The 22095-nt window shown below is 39.8% G+C and overlaps 1 protein-coding gene across 2 annotated transcripts; it reads left to right on the plus strand.

The window, feature by feature from the left end:
- The first annotated feature begins 3385 nt into the window (after positions 1–3385).
- TCTN2 (tectonic family member 2) lies at positions 3386–20244 on the plus strand. 2 transcript variants are annotated; one of them, XM_072144325.1, is made up of 18 exons: positions 3386–3624; positions 4641–4745; positions 4970–5055; positions 5134–5329; positions 6926–7026; positions 7628–7827; positions 8042–8174; positions 9363–9507; positions 9901–9957; positions 10088–10219; positions 12708–12782; positions 14200–14280; positions 14377–14485; positions 15525–15631; positions 17098–17251; positions 17828–17938; positions 19224–19312; positions 19880–20244. In XM_072144325.1, exons 1-18 carry the CDS (start codon positions 3543–3545, stop codon positions 19999–20001), a joined length of 2085 nt encoding a protein of 694 aa, XP_072000426.1. In that variant the 5' UTR covers positions 3386–3542; the 3' UTR covers positions 20002–20244. The 2 variants fall into 2 exon arrangements, with proteins under 2 accessions (XP_072000426.1, XP_072000425.1); XM_072144324.1 differs by having other exon boundaries at positions 3387–3624; positions 4967–5055.
- Positions 20245–22095: the final 1851 nt, after the last annotated feature.

Consider the following 22095-nt stretch of genomic DNA (forward strand, 5'->3'; position numbering starts at 1 on the left):
AAATGAGGTGAACAGTCCGACTGCAATAACATGCCCCTTTTGGATGCAGAATTTTGTGGCGTGGTGGTCACAAATCATCTTTCACCTGTGTCAGATATTCTCTGCTATCACCTACTTCCTGAGGGTGCACCAAATGTTGTGTTTGCTTAATTAACCCCTTAAGGACGCAGCCATTTTGCAGGTTAAGGCTCAGCCCGATTTTTTGGATTCTGACCTGCGTCGCTTTATATGGTTATAACTTTTGAACACTGTTACTTATCAAAACGATTCTGAGATTGTTTTTTCCCCACATGTTGTACTTCATTTTAGTGGTAAATTTTGGCTGATAAGTTTTGCGTTTATTTACAAAAAAAAAGAAAATATGATGAATTTTTTGAAAAATTTGCCATTTTCGAAATTCAAAATCATTGCGTTTCCAGGCAGATAGATTTACCACCTAAATAAGTTGCTGAATAATATTTCCCATTTGTCTACTTTACATTTTCATAATTTCTGAAATGTCTGGATAATTTATTTTGATGTCACGCGGCTTACAAAAAGAACATCGCTTTTCCGGATTTTCAGAATTGACTATTTTGGGGATAAATACAGTTTTGAATGAAATTTTACATATTTAGCATCAAAACCCCTATATAACCAACCCATTTTCAAATCTGCACCCCTCAAGCTATCAGAAACCGCTTTTACGAAGATTGTTAACCCCTTGAGATCTTCATAGTAATTGAATCAATATGGAGGTGAAATTTAGAATGGTCAAATTGTTCCCTTATATGTTCATTTAGCACTAAAATTTACACATTTCCAAAATATAAAAAGAGAAAACTCACATACAATTTGTTCTGCAATTTCTCCTGAGTACAAAGACCCCCCACATGTGGCCGTTACTTGTTTTATGGGCGCACAGCGAGACGCAGAAGGGAAGGAGCGCCCTGCAGCTGCCAGAATTTTAGTTTCCTCATTGGCCCCTTTTGAAGGCTATAAAATTTTCGCTTTTGCGCTATTGGGGCCATGTGATGCCATTTTTTTTGCGCGATGAGATGCTTTTTCCATTGTTACCATTTTGGGGTTGGTATCACCTATTGTTGAAAATTTAGGAACTTTTTTTGAGGGCAGGAGTAGAAAAGCATCAATTCTCTACTGGTTTTTTTACTCTTTTTTTTTTTGGTGTTCACCGTATAGCCTAATAATCATATTATCTTCATTCTATGGGTCGATACGATTACGGGGATACCAGACATGAATATATTTTCTTACGTTTTACTAAATTTGTCAAACAAAACCCTAATGTGGGGAAAAATCTATCATTTATGTATTGCCGTCTTCCAAGTGGCATAACATTGTTACTTTTTTGGCTACGGAGCTGGTTGATGGCTTATTTTTTGCGGGACATGTTGTGCTTTGCACCAGTATCATGTCGGAGTACACATGGTTTTTTGATCGCATTTTATAGCATTTTTTGTGGGATTGAATAGCTAAAAATCATAATTTTTGGAAGGTTTATAGCAGTTTTTTTTTACGGCGTTTATCGTGGGGGTTCAATAATGATTTACTTTTATTCTACGGGTTGTTACGGACGCGGTGATACTATATATGTGGGGTTTGTGTTATGATTTAGACTTTTTTTTTAGTTATATGTCTCTTTATATGTTTTGGGGGTTTGGGGCATTTTTAGTGATTTATTACTTTATTTTTTTATTGAATAACATTTTTTTTTTTACTTTTTCACTTTTATACCATGGGACATGAAGAAGCAATCTTCTGATTCACCTAAGGGTGAAGACACACGTGGCGTTTTTGGGCCGTTTTTACTAAGTGCGTTTTCAGATCGCTAAAAACGCATGTGTTAAAAAACGCATGCGTTTTTGTCCGTTTTTTAACGCATGCGTTTTAAAACGCATGCGTTAAAAAACGCATCCGTTTTTTGAAACGCATCCGTTTTTGTCCGTTTTTCATTGCGCAATTTCGGAAAAACGGACAAAAACTCATGCGTTTTCAAAAAACACATGCGTTTTTAAAAAACGGATGCGTTTTTTAACGCATGTGTTTTTAACGATCTGAAAACGCACTTAGTAAAAACGGCCCAAAAACCGCCCAAAAACGCCATGTGTGTCTTCACCCTAAGGCCCCTTCCACACTCGCGTTGCATTTCACATCAGAGTTTGATCAGGGTGCGATCAGGGTTTGGTCAGTGAAAAACGCACATTTTGCATCAGAGTGCAATCAGTTTTCAGTCAGAGTTTGTTCAGTGTCTCAGTTTTTCACGCGCGTTTTTGATGCAATTTCAAAGCGTTTTTCACGCGCAGAAAATGCGCGTGAAATGGACTCAGGGCTGAGCTCTATCTTTTCTATGGCAATTGCTGCGTGAAAAACGCATTGCACTTGCATTGCACTTGCAAGTGTCTCAGAGTGCAATGCGTTTTTGATGCGTCTCCATAGACTTGTATGGTGCGTTTTTCACGCGCGTGACTTGCAAAAGTAGAGCATGTCGAGATTTAAACGCGCGTTAAAAAAAACGCGCGTGTGTGCGTGAAAAAAAATGCAAGTCTGAAAAGACCCATTGATTACAATGGGTCAGAGTGCAATGCAAGTTCTGCGCGTCAAAAGCACGCGCAGAAAACGCGCGTGAAAAACGCAAGTGTGAAAGGGGCCTAAGAGTGCATTCACATATGGCGTTTGCATTGTGTTTACTAACGCAATGCAAACGACTGTGGGCAGGGAATCGGCCTGATCATATAAGCATTTCCAGTGAAACATCCCAGTTTTTTATTTCATGCACCAATGGACTTCAATGGGCGTTTTTGTTCTTAGACTTGTATCAAAGTAGGACATGCTCTAATTTTGACAATACATACGTATAGCGTGAAAAAAAAATGCAGCTGTGAAAAGATCTACAGCTAAATACACTCATCACATAACTTAGGCTGATGATCCACATCCAGGTTCTGCATACATTCATCACATATCATACACTGATGATCCATACACACAAGCATTGCACGTAGTCATCACACAAAATACACTGATGATCCACATCCAGGTTCTGCATACATTCATCACACAAAATACACTGATGATCCACATCCAGGTTCTGCATACATGCCCCACATCACATAACATAGGCTGATGATCCACATCCAGGTTCTGCATACATTCATCACATAACATAGGCTGATGATCCACATCCAGGTTCTGCATACATGCCCCACATCACATAACATAGGCTGATGATCCACATCTAGGTTCTGCATACATTCATCACATAACATAGGCTGATGATCCATATCCCGTCATTGCACACACTTATCACACGTAATACGCTGTGATGATCTCGCGCACCAGGGCCACGCCCCCGTCAGTTGCGCTGATCACTTCCTTCCCTTAGAGACCCGATTGGCTGTGTAGCCTCAGTGCATGCCACGTGATCTATCATCCGTTTTCTATTGGTCGATCTTATGCTTGGTTACCGTGGAACACAACGCTGGCTTGACATGGCGCCTTAGTAACCCGGGAGCGCGGTATTGTGCCCTGGCAGAGCCGCCACCATGCTGCCTCGGATCGCCCCGGGCCTGGTAACGCTGGCAGTAGTCGGGGTGTTGGCTCAGGCGGGGGCACAGTCAGTTATAGGTGAGTTCAGTGTATTCTGTAATATGTTGTATAGCTGCAGTTTTCACTAGAGGTGACCACTAATACAGATGTGTTATTAGAATACCATGTACACTGGGATGATCCCAGCAGTCGCGCTTCTATGGCTCTATTCACACTATACAATCCGCTTAACTAGTGATCCACAGTGTGACAGCTCCTGAAGGATCATCAGATCTCTACGGAAGATCTCCTGTCATCCTGTGCACTGCTGTGTTTGAGCAGGAGCCACACTGTGGTCTAATAAGTGCCAATTAAATGGCATTGCACATCTGTTATTAGAATCTCCAAACTAGAACATTGTTGGATCTTTGGTTAATTTCTGCACCCTGATCCCTATCTATAAATAGAAAGGCGTTTCGGCTGTAGGTTTTTTTCTGCAATGTGTATAAGGTTTTCCTGAATACGTAATACTCCATGCATGTGATGTGTGAACATACCACGTTGAAGATACTGCCCTAAAAAGTTTTTTTATAGTGGGACAACACAAAGTGCTGTGTAGCCCTAGTTCTTGTGGGCAGTGCACAGAATTTACAGCTGTAGCCACCGTACTTGTAAAAATGACATCTAATGGCTGGGGCCTCTTTGCTGGAAGACCCAGCGATCATCGTATTTTAAGGCTGCTTTCACACCCGGTGTTAACGCATATGTTTTAAGAGGAGATTTGCTTAATTACATTGCTGTTAACATTAGCATTTACAAACTGCAACAGTTGACACAATGTTAACACATTTATTAACATTATGTTAGCAAAATGCTTGTGTTAATATTGTGTTTTATCAAAGGCAAATGTTAACTGCAATGTAATTGGGTAAATCTCCTCTTCTCAGCTGATTTATTGTATTTTAATAAAGCATTTCATGTAAAGGGATTTTACAAAATAGACCGCAAAAACCTCACCAAAAAATATATCAACATTTTAACTGTGTGACCAAGATCTGCATGTTAAAAATAATGATAACTGAGATTAACTTTTGTGTTTCTTTTTTTGCATTTAGGTTTCTATCCTTCCAGAGTCTTTTTATCTGGACCACAAATGACAACATTCCTTGTTACAAATGTATCCTCAAATCAGTTATCCCTTGCGGTCATAGCCAATGCTAGTAAGTACAGTCATTTGCCACACTTAACCTCTACAAAGCACCATCAGTTCGGTCAGGCTTATAGTTATTATATAAATACTGTATATGCCTTTAGTAAGGAATCTGACCTCCACAAAGCACTGATTACTTTTTAGAGGTTAAATGTAGTAATAGATTACAATACAAATAATAATACTTTATTATTACCGGTACCTATGTATTCCTTTTATTTTTCTTTATAGCTTCTGTACCATCAGCAAGTTGTAGTGGAGCGAATACCACGGAGAACTGGTCATCAAGTTTGGAATCTTTTGATTCTGTGACGCAACTGGTTTGTAGAATTTGAATATCAATGGAAATAATATTTGAGTTGGAGAGATCCTTTATGCTATTTGTACTTTATTTGCAGGTTGTAGCTAAAGTTCTGGTGACTTTCAGGAAAAATCTGACCCTATGTTTGGGCAATGAAACAAATTGCTGCCAAGATGTTGTGTGTGTTGTGGAAACCCTTCAAGTCACCGCCTGTGAGAATAATCGACCTGTAGCCAGCATGCTTTTTCATGCCGAGATTTATATAAATACCACTTTTATAGGAAATATCTCTGGTAAGGACTCATTCATGTGCAGCAGGTTGCGCTAGATATTTCAATAGTGGCCTAAAGTGCTCAATTATCTGGCGCAATGAAACAACAATGGAAAGTGTGGACACAGCTGCACCTTTTTTTTTTTTTGGTGCATTTTCACCATACAGCGTGTAACACAATGAGGGATTTATCAATGTGTCTCAGGTTCCGTCAGTTTAGTGGAGGAAAACCGTAGTCATTTTCTGCGCCAGATCTGTGTTAATGAATCTGGTGCAGGATAAGACTGTCGGTTTCCAATTTAGACCTACTTTAAAGTGGTCTAAACTCTGCATCACAATTTTTGGCGCACGAAACATTCAAATAGACCATGCCTCCTTCTAGACCAAGTCACGCCCATTTTCCAAAAACTGGTCTAAAAACCCTTGATAAATGTGGTGTAAGGCTTTTCACACTGTGTTTTAGGCACAAAACCACCAGAATTGTGGCGCAAGTGCGTTAATATGATATTTTGCATTGGGTTTATTTTCAAATTAATCACTTTTACTGAACTATGGGTCATATTTATCAAATGTTAGTCAAACTGCACTAAGTGCAGTAGGCCTCATAAATGTGCATGGTGCGCCAGATTATTGAATACTGGCACATTGTCTTCAATTATCTGGCACACAATGCACTGCTCAGAAAGTGTGCACCATCTTTTTTTTAGGTGCACCTTTAACATACAGTGTGAAACATAATTTGGTATCAAATGTGTTGCAAACTCTGGCTAAGCAATAACATGTTACTTTAGGTGCAGAAGACTGGTGCAGCCAGAATAATAGATCTGGGCCTATATGTGTTTTTTTTTTTTTCCACTATGCAGCCCAAGGGGAAAATTACACTGTTAAATTGAAGGTTGTTATTCTCTGTGCTGTGCTGGGTATAGATGGACTTTACAGTAGCCTTCTAACGCCTGCATACTGGCAATCACGTGTATAATTACCGGACCACTGGAACGAATAGAAGTAGTGGATCAGAGAAGACAGAAGTGGAAAACATAGCTTCTGGTTTCTTTCCAGAGCAAAATGGAAGTGAAACAATGGGGATGAGGGCCCTGCTCACAATAGTTTGCAATCTATGAGATTAACTCCCTTCGCTGTTCTTTAGACGTCCCCGCAGTTTCTACTGCTCCAGCAGTTATGGCCTTTAAACCGCCGTGTATGAAAATTTGCTAAATTGCCCTGGTCACTAGAGCCTTTTCAGTCCGCGTCACTAAGGGGTTAACCATGTTGCAGGCTTTAGGGGCCTGGACTGCCTGACGTTGATGATACAACGCAACCTCTATGTCTTTCAGTGAGGAACAACCTGTGGACTGTCATATAAAGTACAGTGTGGTCAGACTTTTTGTGATGGGCAAAAGTTTAGCAATATCGTTTGCATTCTTTTGTATACAAGTTGCAATAATCTTCAGTTTTAACAACATCCTGCACAACACCAGATATTACCACGTAGCCACAACCTTAAATATTCCTTGGCAAAAAAAAACATTGATATGTGCATGGATTAATAAAGGTCATAATCAGAAATTTTGAAAAATCTTTGGTATTACAGTTCACCCAAATCCTGTTTATTTTACAGATAATAAAACTTTAATACCTAACCAGGTCTACCAACCACTTGGACCCTGTCCCTGCAATCTTACAGCCGGGGCTTGTGATGTCCGCTGCTGCTGTGACCAGGTAACATATCTTCTACTTTTTCTGTGTTTTTTTTTAAATTTTTATTTATATCTAATACCTACAGAGCACAATCTAAAAAGTGTTCAAAAATTTTATAAACATAATGTAATATACAAGTTAAAAAAAAATGTTGCTCACAATAAGTTGCAATATGGATAGTTAAAACATGGTTAAAAGGTCTATCTTTTTGTATATCCTAAGGGAAAACATGAAAGTGACAATTATTATCATTCAATTTCATGTAAAAACCTTTACATCATAGTCCTGGTACGTGTTTTTTGTTTTTTTTTTTAAATCGGTGTCACATTTGCTCTTTAGATTAACTCTAAAAGGTCAAAAGGTTTTCTGGACATCTACCACCAGGATCAAGGACTGTAAACAAAGTACACTTGCATGTTGGTGTGTGCTCCCTCTGGCAGGATCCACTATTCTTTGAGCTTCTTATGCCCTTATTTAAAAAGAAAGGCTTTACAAATTATATAAATGAGCCCAAGGGGCTCCAGACTCCATTATCACTTGCTTGGTTTACAATCCTTCATCCTGGTGGTAAATAAAAATCTGTAATACTCAGAACACTTCTGTTCTCTTTCTTCTGTGATAGGACTGCAGCCCAAGCATTAAAGAGCTGTTTAATGGATCCTGTTACTCTGGTGTTTTTGGGGGCAATGTCTCACCACTTTTTGACCAGCTATGTAGTGTTCAGGAAAAGATCCATGCTCCTGATTGGTTTCCATTCCTGTGTGTCCAGTCTTCCATGGATAACTCCCCATTTCTTGGCTATTTCTACCAGGGAAACACTGGGTATGTTTCTGACCTTTGTTTCCTCTTTCTGTACGTATGTCCCTGCTTGGGTGTTATGTCTATAGTTTTTATGTATTTGACATTATATTATCCTTAGATAAACACAGCCTATTAATTTCACTGAGCACTGACTTATTACAGCAAAATCCTGTGCAAATCACTTGGATTTTTATTTATGACTATAATCTTTTTTTCTTTTTTTGGCTTTACACAGAACACCCTCCCAGACCCTGTCTTTTAACGTGAGCTTCCAGTCCATTTATGACAAAGCCCTCAATGGTTATAAACAAGGAGATCCAATATTAATTGATTTGAATGGATTCAATGAATATTTTACAATCCCACAGGTACCAGTTGTTCTCACTGTTTCTGTTGTTGTGTGTATATGGAGAGATAACGAAAACTTGTTTCAAGATGCCACCTCTTATACCATTATCCCATTTGGCCATAATTTTTAACTATCTGCTATTTACATGATAGGGTTAACTTGTTGGTAAGTAGCCTTCCAAATGCCAAGGGGGCATGGCTGACATTTTGATGCATTTTACTAAATGCTGAGCCAAATGCTGGTTTTGCAAAGTTAAACTAGGAAGTCTCACACTACACCAGATTTAATACTAATCATTAGTCACTGCCTAACTTTTTCGACACTTTTGATAAACCTGCCGCACTGTGCCTTTAACAATATAATTGGTACTGGAACATTTTGAGCGGTGGTCATATGGAGCGTTATTATCTGCTGGGTATAGATGTGGCCATCTGCAGCCTTTTATGGTGAATTCTTTTAAGAACTGGATACTTCAGATAGCAGATGCCCAACAATCGTCTGATCACCGGGGAGGCAATAGTTTTGTTTTATTATAGTTCTGTAAAATTAGGCAATAGCTGAGATCAGTGTTGTCAAACCATATTTTTTTTTTTTTTAAACTTTTTTTTATTGGGAAAATAGGTCATGAACATGAGAACAGAATATGTCAAGCAAATAGCACATCATACATGAATGACAGTTCGATTACAAAGCTTTTGACATTTCTTTTGGCTATCCGTACGTTCATATACCCTTTCCCCTACCCCTCCATTTTCATATTTTCCTCCATTCTTTACGATCTCAAGGTGCATTACGCACCATTAAGTCTCATATTACACGTTTTGTGGGAAACACGAAGAAACAAAAACACTACAAACTTAACATTACAAATAACTTGGGCCAAAGGGGAGAAACCTTCAAATTTTATAGTTACATTGTAGCAGTCAGTATTATCTGTATACATTTACGTTAAATGTCACTTTTGTCCCTAATTAAACTTTAAGTCTACCTAAAGTTCCCCGCAAGTCTTCCGTCAAATACCATGCAGAGTTTTTTCATTTTTTCATAAGGTCCTGTATTTCATTGGAAGATAAATGGTTTACTACAAATTTACGCCATTTTTTAATCTTGTATCAAACCATTTGTGATTATGATCCCCAGTGACGCGCAATAGTATGAAACTGCAGTGTCACTGACATTTTGTTTTTGTTTTTTTTTTTATCTCCAGCAATCTGCTATTGGGACATGTATGGAATATGCACCAGTGGCCTATCTTCAAGATTTTAGTGCTACATGTGTCACTGATATAAAAGTGTGCCCTGCTGCATGGACGTTTCCTCTGGATAATGTAAATGTTAAAGATGGCAGCGGAGGTCAGTTCCAAAGTTTTACAGATTTTAATTATTTTGGGAAGAGGAGCACTAGTACATCCTGGTTTTCAGGGCCCTTTCATACAGCAGTTATTCCTTGCATCAGTAATCGCTATGATGCTTGGACTCCCATCCACTACATTGTGGTTGATACTTTTGAACAGGAGACTGCATGATCCGAGATTCAAGGGCTGACCACTCTCGTCCTTGGAAAGAAATTTTCAACCTTAAAAAAGAAAAAAACAAAACAAAATATTTTATTATTTATTGCTTTTGTCACTTTTAATTAACTTCTCAGAAAGTAATGAGAAAAGGTCAAAAGTCACTTACAATTATGACATGTATGTTTCAAATATTTATTAATTCAAAATTAGTTCACTTTTGTATCTATTTCAGGTACAATTCCTCTAAAAATACAGTTGAAAAACATCACACAAGATATTGTTCCTACAGGTATGCCACTGTTACATTGCACAGGTTTTTCTTTACCTATACATCAATAAGAAAGAGCTAATGTAAGTAATCTTTTTGTAATGAACTCCAGTGGTGTGACTGTTTTAGAATCCTTTTTTTTTTTCTGTAGGACCAGCCCTACCACAAATTTTGCAGTGTCAAGTGAATGTTTCCGCAGAATACATATTCATATGGGAAGTTAATAAAATAAAGGAAGTACAAGTCACCATTGAGACGGCTAATATCACTCTTACTCATCAAGGTATCATTATTTTTATTATGATGGGTTGAAAGCTGAAACAGGTTTTTCACTTAATATATATATTAGTGTGAGTGTAAATGTATTTATTTATATATAATTGTTTTGTATTTTTATTATTTTGTTATAACTGATATAACTTAAAAATCCCAAAAAGGTGCCTACCACGCCCGTACAGTGGGTTTTCTAGATAACCTTTTTAATTGTGTCCCACCGGTTCAGCAATGTCATTTTGATACAATATGTGATCGATGTAGGCAGGCATTGTGAAGAGCTGTTGTGTTGACATGTCATCATACTGGAGTCACATATTGGGGGAAGTTTAAACATTTTCTAGCATAGAAGCTGTGAAATAATAGCAAATTATTGCACACTGCAATAATTTGCAATTATTATGTGACTAGGTTACCTCCATACAATATCAACATGGAGGGGGCATAGATGGGCACAGAGTGGGATGGGAAAGGGGTGTTCTGCCCATGACTGCATACTTTTCAAAAACATGCAAACTTTCATTCGCAGGTTTTTATGCAAAACTACACAAGGTTTGCTGATTTTGTTTTGCTCGGCAGCCGCACCGCCAGATGGATACATCAAGAGGATTATGCTTCTTGATGTTTCCGGCGATAAATGGGGGCATTGCCAAAATCATATGCCAGGGCGTATGATAGTGTCTAAAATAGTGGTAATGGTTTTACAGGTCAATTTCTGCTAACAGGTTCCCTTTAAAGGGGTTTGCCCATGAAAGAAAGTTATCAAATCTTAATCCCTTAGTCATCCTAATAAAAAATAACTTTTAAGCACTTCTATACCAGGATCAGCTAGGTTATTGTAAAATTCTGATGTGTGGTCGTGGACGTCTGCTGCTTGGTGTCAAGAGTATTGTTGCACTTGGGAGCCCTCACAGTGTGAAAAGGTGATGCAGTGCTGTGCTCCTGCGGGGAAGAGTCTGGGGGATTCTCTGTACCGGGGATTGGAGCGGGTAAGTTGTCCCCAGGATCAAAAGGTGAAGCATAGCTGGGCTCCAGAGGGGGGATGTCTGGGGTAGACCCCCCTCCCTCGCTGTACTGGGGATCATAGCGGGCTCCTTGTCCCCAGATGCAAAAGGTTGTGTGGCGCTGTGCTCCCCGCTTCGTACTCCAGCGGGGAGAATGTAGGGCAGACTCCCACTCCCTCCCGGAACTGGAGAGGGCTCTTTTAAAATCAGATTCCCGTCTGTGAGCCATACTGGTGTTTGTATTGGTCTTGAAAGCTGCAAAATATAAAATAATAAAAAAAAAAGTTGGATTCCTTTTACATGGCCCAGGAAGCGCTACCTATCAGTGCTGTCTGCTGCACAGACCCCCTGACAGTGCATAGCCTCCGATGTAACAGAGGTGGCACACACGGCTCACAAGCGGTCGGAATACTGACATTACTAGAGGTCATATACAATGATGAATAGTTTACGGGTAGTGACAGGGGAAAGGGGGCGCTGTGAAATAAGATAATGTAGAGACGGTGGGGTAGTGCAGGAAAGAACAGCTGATGCATCAGAACTTCATTGGCAGCAGGAGATGCACTGTCATGTGATTCTATCCGACCTGAAAGGCAGACCTGCGCAACCCTAATCTGGACAATTTTATGGTCGTGTCCAGGGACAACTAAATTACACATAAGAAGGACTAAAAATGTGGATGTAAAAATTCCAGCATGCAAGATTTTTATGTCCAGAAAAATGATGGACAAGGGACCCAAGGGGTCTACCTCTGGATCCGTCTGTTATTTGAAGGATCCATCTCAATGCTTCTTTCACTTACCGTATATACTCGTGTATAAGCCGAGTTTTTCAGCACAAAAAATGTGTCTTCTCGCGGGCAGCGCCTAGTATGACGTCGGGAAAGAACGATGGCGGCGCCCAGCACGCTGAAGTAAGAAGAGCAGCCGGGAAGCCAGAAGAGGAGCCGCGATGACATCGGGGGAGCAGCGCTGCGCATCGGGGCCACCGGAGGGTGAGTATATAAGTTTATTTTTTTATTCTGGGCTGTGCTGTATACTACTGGGGGCAGTCCTGTATACTACTGGAGGCTGGCTGGCTATGTACTGGGGGGGGGGGGGGGGTCTGTGACCAATGCATTTCCCACCCTCGGCTTATACTCGAGTCAATAGGTTTTCCCAGTTTTTGGTGGTAGAATTAGGGGTCTCGGCTTATACTCGAGTATATACGGTATTCTGTTTTTGTGACCAAAAGTACAGCAGAACAATGTATACATTAGCTTAGCTTAACTCTGGCCCTTTTATTACAAAAAAATGTTTTGATACTGGTTTTAACCTCACTTCCACCTTATGCTAATTGCCAGTATTTTAGATACATATGTTACATAGACATGGAGATTAAGTAATCGGCAATTACATTTCCTCCTTGATGTAAATGTGAATATATCTTCTTAGGGATTATTGCATTTATTATTTTGCAAACTATGAATTATATTATATTCTGTTTTTATCTCAGCAAAAATGGCTCAAAGATTCTCTGCTAAATTTCTCACTAGCAACAGTACAACAGATGTCCTCTCTGGAAATCCAGGTATGAAACTACTAAAAAATGTATAAAATATATCCATCAACCCCTTTATGACCGAGGGTCATTGGTGCCTTAATGTCCAGGTCAATTGCAGTTCTGTTTAGAACCGCCTCACATATCATAACTATTTCTAACTAGTTTTTTTTTTTTTTTTTTTTTTCATGACTTGACAGAAAATTTTCAATCAATATTGATCAATAACACTTTATTGTAATTTTTTTTGTATAGAATTAGCTGACAAATATCTAAAAATATTTTTTAATTTTTTTTTTAATTTTTTTTATTTTTTTATTTCAATAAACAGTAAAATTTTAGATAGCAAAATATGTTATATCTATCTATGTACAGTGTAAATCCATCACCATTTTCCAGGTTCAGAGGCAGAGGGTGCATGTATTTTTGGAAAATGTCTTCTGCACCTCCTTCTGCTTTCTGCCTTCAGCTGACAGGCTACTCACTTTAAACGGTAACTGTGACGCTTAGAAATCCTGGTATCCAATTAAAGCAGTAAATCTCCCATTTAATATCATCATACAAGGATTATGTTTCCATGCAAAAAAGAATTAGAGATATCCACTGTTTGATTACAGACGGGAATTAAGATCTATACTTCAAAGACACATTTTATTAAAACTTTAACAGTCATTTTAGTATCACATAGAAACACACTCTTCCCTTTTAATATGATCCCAGAGATGTCTTTCTAGGGTCCACAGTTCAGGAGATCTGATCGTTTTAAATTGGGACAGATTATGACGTACAAGAGGTTTCGACATTAAAATCATAGAGCAGTCAAAAGACATTTGCACATATGATAACATCTGTAGGATAATATTTAATATACTATGTAATATATAGTAAGTCGCATATTTATTCTTGTCTCTCACCACTCTCTGGCTTAAGTAGGGGAATGCCCTGACCAGTTTTTGGCTGAGTACAGGTAGTCCCCGGGTTACGTACAAGATGGGGTCCGGAGGTTTGTTCTTAAGTTGAATTTGTATGCAAGTCGAAACTGTATATTTTATAATTGTAGAGCCAGACAAAAAATTTTTTGGCCCAGTGACAATTGGAGTTTAAACTTTTTTTGCTGTAATGGGGCCAAGGATTATCAATAAACCTTCATTATAGACACTTTACAGCTGATTATTGGGATTTCGGACTATAGTAAAGCATTCAGAAAGCTTCACCAGAGGTCAGAGGGGTCTGTCTGTAACTATGGGTTGTCTGTAAGTCGGGTGTCCTTAAGTAGGGGACCGCCTATAAACATTTTCTGTATATTCGAGAGAACAGGAAGTAGAGACCTGCGTACCAAAAGGGAACAATGGGGAATCCTCTAACCTATTCTCATCAAAGACTCAATATTATTGGTTGCAATGGGTTCACAATTTTAATATTTTTTTCTCTTTTATTTTATGTGCAGGCTACCAAAATGGAAAACCTGTGATAGCTTCTAATGGGAGTGTACTGTTTAACAAGACCACCCTTAATACCTGGAGACCAGGTAAAAGTTGTTTATATGTAACACAGATCTAATATAGTTCATTTTAATATATGCAATATTCATTTGTGTTATTAACATTTCTGTCATGTGCTTCAGTTTTGGATAGCTCCTGCTCTACCGTCACTTACATGCCTGTTTTGTTTGGAGTGAATTCATTTTCTGGATGTCTCTTCCAAGCAGTAGGTGAGAACTGCACACAGCTTAGGTGAGGGGACTTGTTCTATTTCCTTTAATTACATTTATAATTCATACATCAATGTCATTATAAATTTAAAGGGGGTCCAAAGACTCCGGGCTGCCGTGTCCTGCTTTTGTCACAATGGTTCAGATACAAATCAGGTTTGATGTGACGTTCTCATTCTAAGGACACCCACTCTTGTAGTATAGCACACACATATATTACGTAGAGCATTATCAGTGTGTTACAGAAGAAGATCTTGCAGCCCAGGGCCACTGGCAGACCCCGAGACTGCCATCCGAGCAGCGGACCCCCTCTTGGTAAACGCTGGAGGAGGTCCAAATCACTTGAGATGCCCCTAATAAGCCTGTTACTGCAGCGTTTAAGGAGTTAACACCTGCGATTTCGAGGAATCCCCGATCACAGGTGTTAGAAGCGAGTAATATAATATACAGCCGACACCCGCAGCTTCTGGTGCTGGCTCCGTTCAAGAGCCGGTGCCAGAAGCTTGACGTAATAGTACAGCATAATGCGGGAACACACCTCCCGCCATGCAGTTCTATTACATCAAATGTCGGGAGGGGGTTAAAATCCCCACCTCCTTTACTTTATATAACCAATTTACATCTCACTTTAAAGTAGATTTTCTTGATGATGCCACCACACTGGACCATGAAAGAAACACAATCTGGAAGGTCTTCAGCTGCTTGGCAACATACTGGTAGTGGTTTATTAGGTTAATTTCTGCTGGCAGGTCCCCTTTAAAAAGTATATATCTGTCATTCCTCATCATTTAATACTAAAGTTTTGTCTAGACATCTATAATAAATATATATATATATATATCTCAAGAGAACTCCATCCAGCATGGCATTATTGTTGGTCCCACCGCAAGTTCAAAGGGTATTCTGGGTTTATAAAATTGTTCACCTATTGGTAGGATAGTAAATCAATATCAGATCAGCTATTTTATACATTTATTAACTTTTAGGATAATTCATTTTATCCATTAAAAAGTTATTTGTTATCTTTGTATTATTTGAAATGCTTATTATTTGTATTGCAGGGCAAATGTTCTTTCCTGGTTTGAGAATTCACTGCTTTCTGTCAATCACGTATCTATGCGAGGAAACTCTAATGTCAGTGACCCAAGTGAATGGGTACCAATAATATGTAAGTCATAAAATGTATAACAAAATATATTAAGCTAAGTCATCATGTAAAACATATATAAAAGTATGCGTTATTAAACGGAAGATACCTAAACTGTGGTGTCGCGGTTCAGAAGATATAGCTCTTTGAAGAGTGCCCCCACCCCCACTCCAGCCATTCCGCTGAAGGCAAAATGGAGAAGGAGTACATGCACACTCTGTAGCTGAACCTGGGGTAGGGCAAAGGTTTGGAAAAAATACCAATACTTTGGCAAAAAAATATTCAATTTCACTGCTTATTAAAAAATTTTCATGGGAAAAATTACATAATAAATCATATTTTATAACATCTTAGTCATTTGTCTGTTTAGTCTATACAAAACATGTACCGTATATACTCAAGCATAAGCCCATCCTAGTATAAGCCAAGACACCTAATTGACTCGAGTATAAGCCTATTATGAGAAATATATTGGTCACAGCCTCCCCAGTAATGAAATGCCCCATACAGCCTCCCCTCAATATTAGTTATGACGTTGCTGTTCGGCAGACAAAACATCCATGCATTATATATTGCTGTATAATTTTTGTGCATGAGCAAGAAGCATGAAACGGGAAGAGGAGCTGCAGGGTAAGTATATAAGTGTATTTATTTTATATACTTGAGTATAAACCGAGTCAGGCTTTTTTCAGCACAAACATTGTGCTGAAAATCTCTGCTTATATGAGTATATACTTGCACTTCATCCCCTGTTTGTCGGCACTTGCAGTGTCTAAGTACAGCAACAGCATGTACATTTTGTCTTTACTGTGCAAATCTTTGAAGCAGAACTCCCAAGGTTTCAGATACGGATCTGTTGATGGTGACCACTGTTTGGCAAATCTGTCTCTGTAGAGGCATAAATGTATATTGGCTATCTTATCTGAAACATGTAAATGTTAGTTTAACCATTAAGAAACTTGGGGTTCTAGGTTTACCGCCTCTTAATGTTAATAACAATATTCCCATCCACTTAGACACTGGGGCACATTTACTAAGGGTCCGCAGCCGCGAATCCGTTGGGTTTTTCCCGAATATTTCCGCTTTGCACTGTATTTCACGGGATTCTGGCGCACGCGATCGATTTTTGGCGCAATCGCGCCGACTTTCGCGCTACAGAAATCGGGGGGGGGGGGGCGTGGCCACCGACCAACCCGAAGGATTCGGAAAAACAGCGGAATTTAAAAAGCCATTTGTGTCGCAAGATCAAGCACTCACATGCTCCAGAAAAAAGCAGGTGAACTTCGGCGGACCTCGGCGCAGCAGCGACACCTGGTGAATATCGGCGCACGGACCTTAGTGAATCCCGGCAGAACCCGAATCAGCGTCGGAGAACCCGCCGCTGGATCGCGACTGGACCGGGTAAGTAAATGTGCCCCACTGTGTATGAGAAGGTGACATGTATGCAGAGCTGGAAATACCCTTTGATTTGATGTCATTTCTCATAGATGAAGAACCCAATACAACATGTACAGAGAATTGTATCGCAGAGAATGTCATGTGTTTAAAGGTGCCATCAAACATCAACATTGAGATCTTAACAGCTGTCACGGGGGCTGTCGAGGGCATTCCCCAGGAAGAAATCCTGGCAACTAAAGTTAGGTCAGTGTCCAAAATGTTTTGTTGTTCTCCGATTAAATCTCTCTGTACCTCTTGATATTATTTTTAAATACTTAATTATTCTCCATCTTATCTCCTAATGTATCATAGTAACTTGTCGCTTTTGATATATAGTTGAACTGTCACCAGTTTGACATTTTTAGTATTCTGATTCAGAGTTTAAGATATTATGCATGAACATTGAAAACCCCCAGGAAGGGGTCAGTGTGGGAAAAGAAAAAAAAACACATATTAATCCCACTACAGCATTTGACCTGTGACTCCGGTAGTCCAAATTTTTGGACCTACTTACGACCAGAAGTGCTGGGGATCACACAGGAAGAGAAGTTTACTAGAAAACTAGCAACACCCTGTGGTCTGAGAAGGGCACACACTGGCTGTAGCGTGTGTCCTGTGACCCTTGGTCAGACACAGGCCTGGAAACTGGAGGTAATAGAACAATGTGGGATTGGGATTAGTATGTGTTCTTTCTTTACTTCTGACCCTGTTTTACTTTTTGGCAAACAATGTAATGTGCATTTTACCTTTTATTGATTTCATTTATTCGTTTCTTTTCAGCTTCTCAATGGTTAATGTGAATTGTGTGTCTGTCTGTAACATGTCACTTCCACTCTCTGCCTCTGTGCAGTTCATCAGAGTACCAGCTCAGGTGCCTTTGAGCATCACAAGGTAAGCTCTGAGCTGTTGTGGTGTAGACATATGAAAACCTTTTGAGGGTGTCCCGCAGTGTATGCACTAAGATGTTAATCCCATATTCTATAAATGGAACTGGTCCACCCCTATACAGCATAATGCAATGGCAGGCTTGCAGGATATGTACACATTTGTATTATTAGATTGAGATTTGGAATATTTGGGTACAAGCTACAACCTTAAATTCTTTATGTTCCTCAAACCATTCGTAAACAACCTATACAGTGTGGCACTATTCTACTGAAATAGGGAATACTGTTAACTTAAAGGGATGTACTTTTTCTGCAACCATCGCTAGGTTGTACAGTTACATCCACATGAATGCCAGGACCCAAAGTTTTACCAGAATATTGCCAATAGTTTCATACAAATCCGTGGTCCATTGTTTGTGTACAGTAATTGACACGTGAAGTCTGCTCACACCCCGATGACTGCAATGAAGACTGCTGTTACGGTTTGGCCCTTGTTAAAGTTGTTCAGATTTCTACCCTTACCCATTTTCCTTTGATGATCAACCCAATTAAGAGATTGTTTTCTTGCTACATAATGGGGCACATCTACTTACCCGTCCTGCACGTTCCCCGAAAGTGCATTGTCCGACCGGAAAGCACAACTGCCACGATTCACGAAGATTGTGCGCCGATTATCCTGCATCTGTCGCTTCCCCGCTCAGGTCCGCTGGAGTTCACCATCTTCTTCCTGGTGTTTGTAAGTGCATTGTCTTGCAACACAAATTGAAAGTTAAATCCCTCGCTCAGTCTGAATCAGCCGGATCGTCCGACGGCCCGCCCCCAGATTTCTGTCACATGAAAGCCATAGTAGCTGCGCCAAAATCCGCGTGCGACACAATGACAGTGTTAAATACCTGTCACAGCCGCGCAATCCCTGAAAACGTCGGAAAATCCTACGAAAGTGCGATCTGCGGACCCTTCGTAAATAAGCCTCAATATATTTCATCAATTGTCAGGTGCAAAAGTTACAAGATAATGAGACCTCATGTTATCTGTTTACTACTGCAAAAAATGCCCTCCCCAAACTTATCTTGTGCTTTAGGCATTTTTTATACGTCTTGTATAAGGAAAAGGGCAATACACCCCACCCCCCTCCCACTAATTTTGCACTGTATAACTTTTAGCCAGTGCACCAATGTTATTCATGTCACTCGCCATCATTTTTCAAAGTTATGGTTGGTTGATTTGGTGTTTTTGTATATATTAAATGCTTTATTTCCTGCTTCTGATTATCTTCCTTATGCATCTAGATTTCAAATGACGAACACAGAATATGACTGTGAAAAGAATGATGTGTGCTGGCAGCAGCTTGCTTATCCACTAACTAAGTATTACACAGGTGAGGAGCACAGTAAAATGTGTAATAAAGTTAACCCTTTTACTGCTAGAGGTGTTTGTTGTATGCTTTGAGTAACAGATTTGTACATATTTCTGAATAGTTTAAAACTGTATTTACACATAATACAAACAGAAGTCCATTGCATAAAACATTTCTGCTAATAAAACCTTGAAAAGAGTAGAGCTTTCTACACAATTTTCTGTCTATGAGGTTTTTCAGGACTTAAGGCAAGTGTAAGCAGGAAAAAAGGATTGTCAGGTCATGGTTTGTCACTAGGGCTCGAGCCAGGGTACGAGTAAACACTGTGACAATAGAGTCAAGTAATTTCTTTTTTTCTTACATGATTATGTCCACCATGGACCTGTTGGGGTTTACAGAATTCCTGGTAATGACCTTTCCAATAAAATGTAGAAATGAACCATCACTTATATGGGTCATAAAACTGCTTACAGACCTAGGTCAGTAGTGTGTCTCCACATTGTATAGTTGTACTGTATTTATGCCATGTTCTCTAGTACAAGTATTTATGTTTCTTATTAAGAAAGAATTGTGTGTCTTCTATTCTAGGAGAGCCACAACATCTGACCTTGGCTAAAGGATTGATTCTGGTCTTCTTTTTCATAAGTGCTGCAGTCCTCGGAGCACCATGGGGCAGAATACGTAAAGCTTGGAATACAACAACCCTTTAAAATATAAAAGACTCATTTTAGCTGGCAGAGTCCAATGGGGCTGTTTAGATCCTGTAGCTGCCCCAAGTTTCCAAGATGTTCTTCTCTTTTGCATTTCTTTACTTCTTTGACTAGCGCATATTGTGTAAATCCCGGATTGTATTGTTATCAATGATACATATATATTTTGTTTACCATTTGAAATTTTTAATGCAATTTTTACATGCACACACAATTATTATATTTAAATAATATTTGTAAAAATGGATGTCTGGAATTTTCTTTGAAATATAGGGAATACGTCACCCAAACTATCTGCTATGCTACATAGAGCTATGTCCACACACACCTCCCAAGCCTTTGTTTAGATGTTTAAGCAACTCCTTTCGTGCCAAAAGTTAACTCTAGAAAACTACTAATTGGGCGCTCCTACCACCCAGGGCCTTTTATCATCCTTCCATCTTCAGTTACTTCAGCCTCATTTGCATATTTCGAAAATGAAGTTATGGTGTGGTAAGAGCAACTGCACAATAAAAACAAATGCATGAATGACATACAGTGGGTACGGAAAGTATTCAGACCCCTTAAAATTTTTTTAGCACACATTTATTCACACGTTTGCACCAGTTTTCCGTCTGACTTTGCAGTGAAATGTGAAACTGCTTGCATATGTATTTATATTTATTATATATATTCAGAAAAATGTGCACCAAAAGGGGCGAGTAAGTGATTAGTCAGAGTTTGCGGCACAATTCTGCAGCATAAACAAAGTTCACCTACAAAAAAAAATAGTGCACACTTCCAAAGCAGTGCGTGGGGGGGGGGGGGGCAGATTAATAAAGACTGCGCCAGTTTTGATTAATCTGGTGCACTCTGCACATAGTGCAGTTTGCATTAGTTTTGATAAATGTGGCCCATTATTTCATTGCAGCCAATTGGTAAAATTTTCTTTTCACTAATGTACACTCTTTGCCCCATGTTCTCAGAAAAAAATGTAAATATCTTTGCTAATTTATCAAACAAGAAAAATTGAAATATCACATGGTCATAAGTATTCAGCCCCTTTGGTCAGTATAGAGTACAAGCACCCGTTGAGCTAGTACAGCCATGAGTATTCTGGGAAGGATGCAAAAAGTTTATCACACCTGGATTTGGGGTGAGTGGTGAAAGCCATTTTAGGTCAAGGCTCTGGCTGGGCCGTTAAAGAACGGTCACAGAGGTGCTCTGAAGCCTTGTCTTGTTGGGCCGGCTCCAGGTTTCAGTGGGCCCCTGGGCGATAGAGCCTCAGTGGGCCCCTTAACAGTGAACTCATCTGGTGGCATGGCCTTACCACCTGAACGCAGACAAAATCATATATTTTAATTACATAGGCAACAAGGATGCCGTTGCTGATGTAATTACATTTTCTGATCAGGGGCGTAACCAGCAGAGGCTGGGCTCCATAGCAGACCATTGAAGGGGATGGATGCATGTTTTTACAGAATCACAAGCATTTTTACATACATATAGTATATACACAAATTACAACATACATACACACGTATCCAGTATACACAACATATACGCACAGATATACAGCATATATACACACATCCAGTATATACAACACATACACACAGATATACAACATATATACACACACATCCAGTATATACAACACATACGCGCAGATATACACACAAACACATATACAGCATACAAACACATAGATGCATTTACATTTGTAGCAATTATACCCCAGTAGGAGACCGCTTAGGTGAAGGCGGACAGCCTGTGAGTCACGCGGATCGGTTAAGGGCAAACATGACAGGCCCGGCGGGGAGGCCAGGACAGAGGAGAAGCTCACAGGCTGGGCTGGACGAGAGTAGACTGACCTGAAGAGAGGTGCGCCGGCCGGAATGGAGGAGAAGCGTGCAGGTTGGGCCGGACAAGAGGCGCGGGATGCGCCATGCCATGGAGGAGAGGCGCGCAGACCGGGCCGGACGGAAGGATTCTGGCCTGCTCGGAGGAGAAGCGCGCAGGCCAAGCCGGAAGAGAGGCAGCTGGCCGGGACGGAATAGAGGCGCGGGATGCGCCATGTCACATGTGAAGTGGGCAGGGCAGACCGGTCAAGAT

The sequence above is a fragment of the Engystomops pustulosus genome, chromosome 1 (assembly GCF_040894005.1).
Source record: "Engystomops pustulosus chromosome 1, aEngPut4.maternal, whole genome shotgun sequence".
NCBI classification, from domain to species: Eukaryota; Metazoa; Chordata; class Amphibia; order Anura; family Leptodactylidae; genus Engystomops; species Engystomops pustulosus.

Bases quoted from the DNA above. Each gene is read 5' to 3' on its own strand.
- TCTN2 (XM_072144324.1), top strand. From the start codon at position 3,543: ATGCTGCCTCGGATCGCCCCGGGCCTGGTAACGCTGGCAGTAGTCGGG. The intron at 7,027-7,627 runs GTAACATATCTT...CTTCTGTGATAG, and splicing joins TCCGCTGCTGCTGTGACCAG to GACTGCAGCCCAAGCATTAA. The intron at 12,783-14,199 runs GTATGAAACTAC...TTTTATGTGCAG, and splicing joins TGTCCTCTCTGGAAATCCAG to GCTACCAAAATGGAAAACCT.